Genomic DNA, 9857 nt, shown 5'->3' with positions numbered 1-9857 from the left:
CGCAGCCGAGAATACACACAGCAAACCTTGTGCCTGAATTATAGCTGAGGCTTTGCTTTATTTGAATTCACTGGTGTTTATTTAAGAAAGTGAATAAAGGTTTTGTGTAAACAGCCATTATTTCTGATGAGCGCTCAACAGCAATAAGAAGGGGGTGGTTTTTTTAGTCGAGATTGTGGCAAAAGTTGACATTTTGGAGATTGCAGTTTGTCTTGCCGACGCCAGGCAGTCCCGAAGCATGAACTGCAGGGAAAGCTGTGTGTGCCTGCGAGTGTGAAACGGCGATATCGAGCGAACTGGGGTCTGAAAACAATTATTTTTTAAAACATCATCTTAAGCCCGACATTAAAATAAAATAAAAATATTTTCCTAAGGAGCGGGCCGGTCTCGCTCTGCTAACGAGGGAGGCGATCTCAGGTTTCGCTGCCGCCGGCTCCGCTCCCACGGGGCTCTGGGGGAGAAGCACCCAGGCGGGGGGACTGCGGCAGGCACCCCGTCCTCGCCAGGCAGGACAGCGGCGGACCCCGATGCCAGTTCCTCACCCGGCCCTTTTGCACCGTGTATCTCTTAATTAAAATATTGCTTCTGTTTTGTTGTATTATTGGTTTGGGATGTTTTTCTTCTAATGTGGTTGTTATTTCTGAAATTGACTCGGGTCTCTGGAGCTGGGAGGTCTCTGGTAAGAAATCTGACGAAAAGAAAAGTATCTCATTGGGCTTCCTAACACAGCGCCCGGGAAAGGTGGGGTTATCGGTAAAGCTGCTCCCCGGGAAGAAGGCTGGCCGGATCTGGCTCTGATCATCCCGGCTGCGCATCTCTGGGAGTGTGGATGCCCCCAGACAGGGCTGGGATAACGGAGCCGCACGGCGAGGCCTCCCGCCTCTGTATTAATCCGATTTCCCATACATGCCAGGCAGAAGGAGGCAGGAAAACCTCCGTCCTCCGTGCGGCAGCGTGTATCGCTCCTGCTTCTTGGTCTCTGGTACGGCTTTTCATTTGAACTCAGAGAGAAAAATCTCTGCGGGGCGTCCGCGTGGGGAAGCGAAGCAACGAAGAGAGTTTGTGCGATGAGTCTGCCCTGACCGGGACCGCGGGGACCATGGCAGCGCTGGGAAAGACCCTGCCTGCCCCTCCGCGGGGACCCCGACCCCACTGCGACACCCCGCCGTCACCCGGCCGCAATGCTGCGGGCAGGGGGAGCCCGAAGGGGTTGCGGTGCCCGGCACAGACCTGGAAAGAGTCACAGCGGATATAGGGGAGGTGAAGAGACTGCCACGAAAGCTGCTGCCCCCGACTGAAACACCGTCGGGGATTTTCGGGTCAGCAGTAAAACAGTGGGCTCGGGTGTCTATAGTTCAGAGACAACCAGCATCAAAAGCCTTTCGTATTACCTGGCCATAACAAGCAAAAGAAATAGAGATCCCCCCAAGCTTTCTTTGACCTGTTCTGGGAGCGGAGGTGTTGCATTGCACTACGGACATGTCGCCTTCGCCAGCCAACGGCGCTGGGGCTGTCTGCGATCACGACATTGTCCCTATTTTTTCCCGCAGAAATGGAGCTGTAACTGCAGCTTCGCGGGACGGGGAAAACTTCCTTCCCTGAAGAGACGGACACAAATCCCTCCATGGGCGCATCTTTCCCCAAACGCCTTTTCCTGGCTTTGCTGTACCTGCACGTGCACAGCAGGAGCAAATTGGAGAGACATGTAATTAATTTTCCCTGTAGCCGGGGGAGAGGAAGAAACCCATCCTCCCGCTCCGCCACTTGGCCCCTTGGCCCGAACAGCACCCGAGGTGCACGGAGCACAGAAAGCGGGCACAGGACGAAGGAATTTTGTCCCATCTCTTCCCTTCCTATCTGAGCATCTGTACCTAAAGCTCGAGTCCCAACAGCATTCTTTCCCCCTCTTTTTTTTTTTTTTTCTCCCCGTGTTATCTTAAAATTCTGCAATAAAGGCATTGCCTCGCTCTCTCCCCGACCCCAAATCCAGGCGGGCGTTGCTCCCGTTATTTGGGGAGCCCGAGGTGGAGAGAGCCTGGCCTCACGCAGCCAGCCCTGCACTGGAGGAGATGCAGATTCCTTTGACCCAAGAGAAGAGAAACTCTTTCCCGACGCGCTTTTCTTTTCTCATCTGACAAGAGCCGCTCCAAAACCCTCTCTCCTGCACTAGTCTTCAGGAAGCAAACTCAAGAGACAAACAAATTCCTGCGGTTCCGTGAGCCACACCACGGTGGTTTATCGGAGGAGAAACAGTCGTGTTTCGCTGGGCATCTGTCCCGCGGCCTCCCTTGCATTTAGGGGAGTTCCAGCATCATGGCAAATCCCGCGCTGATGGGCGCAGCCGCTTTCTGTGGCTGAAAGTGAACTGCAGGGCCCACACCGCGCCCCGATTAACCGTGACACCCCCTCCTTTACTGCCTGGCAAGGTTTTAAAGGCAGAACATTAATTTACAAAGCCCTTCCAAGTAATTTCTTCCCCCGTCCCACTTCTCTGCCCCAAGAGGGGTCGGTCAGGGACGGTGCCCCTGGAGCGCTACACCGCGCGGGCGCCACGGGCGTCCAGGAATGCACCAGAACTTTGTGCGCGCCCTGCCTGGAGACCACCCTGCCTGTGGCGGCTCTGACGGAGCCTCTGACCTCTCGGTTATACGTGTTTTTACCAATTCACCCATCCCTTCTTCGTCCCGCAAGATGTCTCTTGGTCTGCTCTATGCCCCAGGTCCTTCTCCCCAGGGCTTCTGGTGGGGAAATTCTGTGGGTGTTTCTTTCCCATTCCTCGGGGATTTGCTCTCGCTAACAAGGGCGGCCCCCAAGGAGAGTGTCCCTCCCGGAAAACCCCCCTGGTCCCGAAGGATTTCTCGCCTGAGCCTTCAGAGAAGCAGCGGGCGAAGGCCAAACGTGAACCCGCCTCCACATCTCTAGAGGACACCGGCATTCTCTCGGTCTTTAACTTTATCCCTCTGTCTCCCATTTCTTTCTAGGGATGTCCTAGGTTCAGTGCCCATCGGCCGAGCTTGTGGGGCAGAAGGAGGGCGGCTCGGCCTCTCCCGCCCTTCCCCTGCCTCCGTGAGCAGCATCCCACCTTCGTGGATTTCTGTGCCGGGGCAAAAAACTCTCTCCCCAGAGGGGAGCACAGGGGCTGCTCACCACCGCTGCTTTCGCTCTAATCCGTGCTGCTTGGCAAGGGAGGAGGGGTAAGCAGGCTGCCTCAGAAACGGTTCCCGTCCTCTCTCGTGGCCCGAGAGGAACGGAGCGCGGAGTAGCGCGGCGCTTCATATTTTTCTCAGGGCGAAGCTAACTCTGAACCCGAGCGGAGCAGTCGGATCCCGGCCTGGACTCCGGGGAGTCCCGGTGGAGCCGCCAGGCCGCACGCACCGGGGAGGGCACCCAGCCCCAGCGGCACCCACAGGAATAGGGGGAGAATCCGCCGTGTGTCCCCCGCACCCCAGTGTCACCCTACCCCCATGGCACCATCCGTCTCTTGGCCGCGCACAGCGCCTGTGGGGCGTCACAGCGCGGCCCCGGAGCCGCACACCGCGCTGTGACCTCCCGGGGGCTCGCGGAGGAGCGCGCTGCGAGCCGGAGCGACAGCAGAGCACGGCACAGCGAAGCGAAGCAAAACAAATCAAACACGTCGTGTGCCCCCTGCGCCGCAAAACTGCCCCGCCGGCTCCTGGCAGCAGCGCCAGGAGTCGCGGTCGGTCGGACAGCCCAGCCCTGCCTGGCATCCGTAATCAAAAGCCACCTCACACGGCATAGGAACACGCGGGGCTACGAATGCCGCTGGTGACTTTCTCATCGGGGGCACAACTTTGCGTCATCAAATCCAGTCCTTGTTACTGCCTTCATTAGAAGGAAAAGAAAAAAAAAGAGAAGGCTGCCTGGCGAGGAGATGAGAGGCAGCTGCTGCCTTCGAGCGGGTGAAGGAAGCTGGGGCAGCCACGCCAGCCCTCGCCCCTGGTCAAAAGACTGACGTGGCTACAAACCATAGCAAACATTTTATTTACAGGAATTTTATATATATATATATTTATATTTATATATTTTGTCAGTGCAGTATTTCTTGGCCGGATTATTCGAAGCAACAAGTTGCAACCAATGAGGACGTTGACAAAATACTTCACATTGTAAATTGGTTGGGGGGTGGGGCGGGGAAAGGTGGGGATTTCTGAGAGCGTTCTCGCAGTCCCTCGCTCGGATTTCCCTTGGAGAGAACGATGGGCGGGAAACGGAGAATTAAAATTAAAAAAAAAAAAGGGGGAAAAAGGGAAAAATTCCCGGTCTCCTGCGAGCAGCTCTGAGTGAAAGGCGGCCGCCTCACGCTCCGCCGCCGCAGGGCTGGGGCTCCCCGCTCCGCCTGCATCCTCGCCCCGGGCCGGGCCGGGCGCTGGCCACAGGCGGGAGCGGGCCGGGGCCGGTGCTGGGCCGGACTTGCCGCGCCCCAGGGCGGGGGAAGGGAGATAAATTAGCGAACAGGTCCCGGGCTACCCCGACTATAGACCGCTCCGCGGCTCGGGGCTGGTGGCGGCGGGCGGGGGGGAAGGCAGGCCGGGGCTGCCGGAGGACTTGCCCAGCCCGGCGGCGGGCAGGCTCCGCTCGGCTCCCTCAGTCCGTTCCGTGTCGCTGGGGGCCATGTCGAGGGACTCAGCGTCGCTGCTGTCGCTGTCGCCGTCGGAGCGGCTGGGGCTGCGCTCGGGCTCCCCGGGGGCGGCGGGCGGTGCGCCGGCTCTCTGGGCCGCCGGCTCCGGCTCCGGCGGCGGCTCCTTGTCCTTCTGGGCCTGCGCTTCCTTGGAGTGCCGCCACTTCATCCGCCGGTTCTGGAACCACACCTTCACCTGCGGCCGCGCCGCCCTTAGACGGGCGGCACGGCCCCAGCGCGCCCCGCGCAGCGCCCGGCCCCGAGCCCTTCCACCGGCACCGGCAGCGCGGGAAGATGAGGAGGCGCCGTCCTCCCTCTCGCTGCCCACATCCTTACGCGACTAAAGGGTTTTTTTTGTTGTTGTTTTTTCCTCCTTCTAGTTTGTGTATTTAAATACTGCACACACCCCACCCCGTTTATATGTTTGTTTGTTTGTATTTTTTTTCCCTCTTTCCTTCTACTTCTTCTTCCAGGACACCAAATCTTGCTCAAGAAACCACAGCGTTATACAATTCTGTGCACTGCGGGCCTCAATAGTGGAATCATTACAGAGTGGCGTTTAATGCTTCCGTTTGAGGAAATGTTTTCACTTCCTCAGAACGAAGGATTTCACAACGCAAGGAAAGATTTAGAAAAAAAAAAAGAAAATAAAAATTTTAAAAAGGGACATTAAGAATAGTGTTTTTGCTTCTACTTCCTTTGCCCTAAACTGCCTCCTACAGCAAACTGCACTGCAGTAAAGCGCACATTGATGGCTTGCCCTGGCTCCGCTCATCTCTCCGCCCGGCCTGCTCCTCGGTGGCCAAAACAATGGCGAAAATTCTGCACCGGGCCGCGGTACACCATGGAACCTGGGCGCAAGAGATGCTCGGGGCAAGGTGCAGATCTTCACACAGGCTTCCCACTCATGATAAAGGAAGGGAAATCACCTTGAAATTTCACTGCCCTCTGGTATTCATCTAAACTGGAAGTAAGGTTTGAAATAAAACCGAAGCCGTTCTTACTTGAGCATCTGTCAGCCCCAGCATCGCCGCCAGTTGCTTCCTGTCCGGTTTGGTGACATACTTCTGGATTTCGAACCGTTTTTCTAAACCTTTCCTCTGCAGGTTGGAAAAAACAGCCCTGGACCAGGAGCGTTTTCTCTTGTACGTCTGGGGCAGAGTGTCCTTGGTTAGAACTGCGTACGGACCTGGGGAAGGGAAGAGAAAAGTGGGGGAAGAGAGGGGGAGATGGTGTTGTTAATATTGCAGCCTGAAAGTTAGCCTTAAATCTGTCTGAATAAGAGCTGGAGTGTGGTGTGCAGGGAGGGCCCGGACCAGCGTGGCCCTGCCTGCCCGAATGGTACGTGTCCTGTCAGCTTGTGCTGCCTCGGGCGCGAGTGGAGCTGTGTGGAACCCGAATTTCTTCCTCTCCCACCACCCCGCTTCTTCTCTCTCGGCCCAGGTTATTCCTGTACTCGATGGGACGGTCCTCTAGATCAGGCCCTAGCTAGGCAGCTCTTCCTCCCCCCCATGCAGCCCGGCTTTCGCCCAAAATCTGAACCTTGCTACACACACCCCGGCCTTGCAAAATTGCCTGGCGATTCCCTTCGGGAGGAAGGGGGTTGCTCCAGGACGTAGGGTCCCGTGCCACGGGAGGGTAGAGGAGGGACGAGATGTACCTGGAAAAGTGTCTTGAAACTGGTGCTGCACTGAGCTCCTTGGGTTTGTGTTTAAGGGACCCAGGATAGCAGAGGCCTCGTTAATGGGGTCTAGAGACGCGAAGAACTGGCCGGCGGAAGGCTGCAAGTTGGGGAGATGAACCCCAGTTTGGCGGCTCGTAGTTAATAAGGAGGTCAGATCTGCGAGCACAGGAACAAGGAGAGCTCTGTTATACCGCGGTCGAGACCGACAACCCGGCATGACTCGGAGCGGGTGCCCGGTCGGAGGGGCTCCAAGCAGCCATCTCCCGCCCCCAAGGGCTCTCCTCCGTGCCCCGGCAGTGAGACATCCTCCGAGATATTTACTCCCTTGGTCAGGATGTTTACAGGCCGCGAGGGGAGATGGATTGCAGCGAAAGCCTTTAACATGGGCTGTGCCCTGGGAGGCAGAAATCCCCGGCCGTTCCGGGAAGCGCGGAGCGCTCCTCTCGCTACTTTCACGCTATCGCTATTTTCCCAGGGGCGCAAGCCCTGCGCCCCAGCTCTGCCGTGCGGAGGCCGGGACGGGGAGGAGGGGCGGGGGGGGAAGGTCAGTGAGCTCAGAGCTGTTAGAAACATTGATTTATAACGCGCTTTTTTTAAAATAATTATTTTCTCGCCTAGATTGAAAAGTTTTCAAATCGCGGGTGTAGTCGTTAATTACAGCGCAAGTAACAGCATCGACAGCGTTAGCAGGGAAAGCGGACAATCTAATTTCTCTACCTCTCAGCGTGTTGCCTTCCTTGACTTTGGGGTCAAACTCTGCCGATAAAATGCGGTCGATGCCGAATTTCAGGTCCTTGCTAGCGGGCGCCGGCGCCGAGCTGTGCGTGTGGCCGCCGGGCAGCCGGGCGGGGACCGGGGCGCCTCCGGCTCCCGCCGCCGCCGCCGCGGGGGACCGGTGCTGCGTGGGGCGGTGGTGGTGGGAGTGGTAGGCGGCGGAGAGCGGCGAGAGGCGCGGCGGGAAGGCGGCGGCGGCGGTGGGGGCGTCGGGGGCCACGACAGGCGTGGGCCGGAGCGGCGAGGCCGTGGCGTGGAAGGGACCACCGTGGTGCACGGCTCCCAGCGCGGCCGGCATCCCGCTGCCGGGCCCTCCGGGCAGGCTGTCGGCGGCTCCGGCCTCGCCGCCGGCGTGGAGGATGTCGGCGATGCAGAAGGACGGCTTCTTCGCCGCCGCGGCGTCCAGTGGGAAGCAGCCGCTGGCCGCCGGCCCCGATGCGGAGCAATACGCCGCTGACCACAAACTGAAGTTGGAGGCGTAGAAAGGAGCCAGCCCGGCCGTGTACATCCTGCCCGAGGAGGGGATGTGCCGCTCCGCAGCTCAGCTCCCGGGTGTGCGCCGCGGAGCTGCCCGCGGCCCCGGGCGCATGGGGAGGGATGGCAGGGCGAGAGGCGGCTGGTGGAGCACTTCTCGAAGGGACAAAGAGGGAGAGCCAACCACCAAAAAATGACGAAAATAAAACGAAAAAATTAACCCCGAAAATTAAAAAGTCCCCAGAACCCACGGCCGGACGAAGAAACAGAGCGGGCGAGGAGCGGAGCGAAGCAAACAAAACAAACCCAAACCAAACCCCCTTTCCTCGCACTGGGGGAAGAAAAAAACATCCACCCCTCCCCAAAACTTTCTCTGGCAGCGAGCAACCCTCGCTCCCTCCCCACGCCCAATCCGCGATCCGCGGGGCCGGGCAGCACCGCCCGCCGACACGCCCACGCAGAGCCGGGGCCGGGTTCCGCCACCGCGCCCACAGCGCCCGCTGTGTGGCCCCGGACCCGCGATTCGGAGAGGTTTGCCCCACGAAGTACACCCCTGCACACACCTATACCCCCTGAAATTGCGCTCCGGACTTTGAAAAACCACTTTTTCCCTTTCCGCCCGCCCCAAAAAACAAATACAGCGCAGGGTCGCCGCGCGTACTGCCGCCACGATTTCCAAACGTTTGAAAGAAACGCGCGGGGAAATTCTTGGCTATTGGAAGCAAGCCTGTCCTCTTGGAAACGATTCTCAAGGAAATTTGTTTCCTTCCCGGATAAATGAGCCTGGGATAGTCTGGAAGAGAAGGAGTCCGTGCTGATGCATGCAATATATGCATTTATGAGAGCTCCCAGACATTCTGGGCCCAGAACACGTTGGCTCCTACATTAGCAGAGATTAATTACCTAGTATTGTTTTGACGACAGTGTAATTTTAGGATATATTTTTGTCAGGTTCTCCATCCCGGTAGCTCCATCTGCTTGCACACCAATTACACCTTAAAAATTACTTAAGAATTCCTCAAACCTTTGACGGCAGAACTATCCCCACTTTCTCCAGTACACCAGAATCATATGTTATATTCATTGCAATGATTTAGGGACAAATCTATGAAAACATCTTTGGCACATTTTTGTTCCGTCCTCTGTAACATCGCATTTGTCCTGACCTGACTCTGAAAATCAACTATTTCTTTATTTTTAGTTTTCGTACAAGTAAAGCAGTCACTGTCATTTTGAGCAGTCTGCCGGGCTGGACGATTGTAAGTTTGCTTTGATTTTGTTTCAGAAAGATAATATTATTTTTTCCAAAGCATTTCCCAAATTCTGACGGGTTGGGGAGAACCGCCAGAAAGGCGAACTATTTTTCTTTCGCCAGGTATGAAGATGTAGCTTCTGTGGGAATATTGAAACCACCTGCGAGTGAGAGTGAACATGTTCTTTAGCCATAACTGTGTGCTATAACGGGTGAAGGTGAGGCTGGCTCCCCGGGAAGAGCCAGGCACCTCTTTGCTTTGGTTTGGTTCTTACTAACGAGAAAAAAACCCCGAAAAATGAAGAGGGGCTGGCTTGCCAAAATGTGTCCGAAACCCGAAGGCGTTGATTATGTTTCAGCTATTCCTGCCTCGACATCGGAAAGCCCCGTTTCCTTGCATCTCTTCCCCCCTTCTCCCTCAGGGCAGCTGACCCCAGCAACATCCTCTTGCTCTCAAACCGAATCGAACGACTTCGGTTCCATTCATGTTCCCACCGCCGGGCAGAACCACCCCGCCAGCCCACCCGAGGGACAGGCAACGAAGTGTGCATTGGGCGCTGCATCCCGGCCGCAAACCGTCTCGTTAAATTATTGCTGCAATTACCACTGCTACCCCGGAGCATTGCACCGGCCCGTGGCTGCTCACCAGGCAGTCAAGGCGAAGAAAAAAAAACCAAACCAAACCAACCAAACAAACAAACAACAACAAAACCCCCCCCCGCAAAATTAAAAAAAAACTCAAAAAACCCCAAACGCAGTGGGATTTTTTTGGTCGTTTGTTTGATTTTTTGGGGTTTTTTTGTTTGTTTTGTTTTGTTTTGGGTTTTTTGTTTTGTTTTGGTTTTGTTTTTTTTTTTTTTTTTTAGGATGTGATTTCAAAACTCCTCTCGCCTCGCTGCCGTGCAGGGCCCGTGGATGAACAGCATCGGCGGGACGGGCCCGTTTGCGGGCACGCCGGATAGACCAGACCCGGGTACGGCCGCGGCTCCCCTGCCTCGGTGCCGCCGGTGACCGGGACCCCGCTGTCATCCCGC

General features: G+C 56.7%; 1 protein-coding gene across 2 annotated transcripts; it reads right to left on the bottom strand.

The window, feature by feature from the left end:
- Positions 1 to 3985: 3985 nt before the first annotated feature.
- On the bottom strand, positions 3986 to 8191 carry HLX (H2.0 like homeobox). 2 transcript variants are annotated; one of them, XM_039702042.1, is made up of 4 exons: positions 7041 to 8191; positions 6300 to 6479; positions 5644 to 5828; positions 3986 to 4835 (listed from the first exon to the last, which is right to left on the bottom strand). In XM_039702042.1, exons 1-4 carry the CDS (start codon positions 7603 to 7605, stop codon positions 4494 to 4496), a joined length of 1272 nt encoding a protein of 423 aa, XP_039557976.1. In that variant the 5' UTR covers positions 7606 to 8191; the 3' UTR covers positions 3986 to 4493. The 2 variants fall into 2 exon arrangements, with proteins under 2 accessions (XP_039557976.1, XP_039557977.1); XM_039702043.1 differs by lacking the exon at positions 6300 to 6479 and having other exon boundaries at positions 7041 to 8189.
- Between the last annotated feature and the right edge of the window lie 1666 nt (positions 8192 to 9857).

Source organism: Passer montanus, unplaced genomic scaffold, assembly GCF_014805655.1.
Source record: "Passer montanus isolate IOZ18808 unplaced genomic scaffold, ASM1480565v1 scaffold153, whole genome shotgun sequence".
Classification (NCBI taxonomy): Eukaryota; Metazoa; Chordata; class Aves; order Passeriformes; family Passeridae; genus Passer; species Passer montanus.
This window is presented reverse-complemented; position numbering and strand designations above follow the sequence as displayed.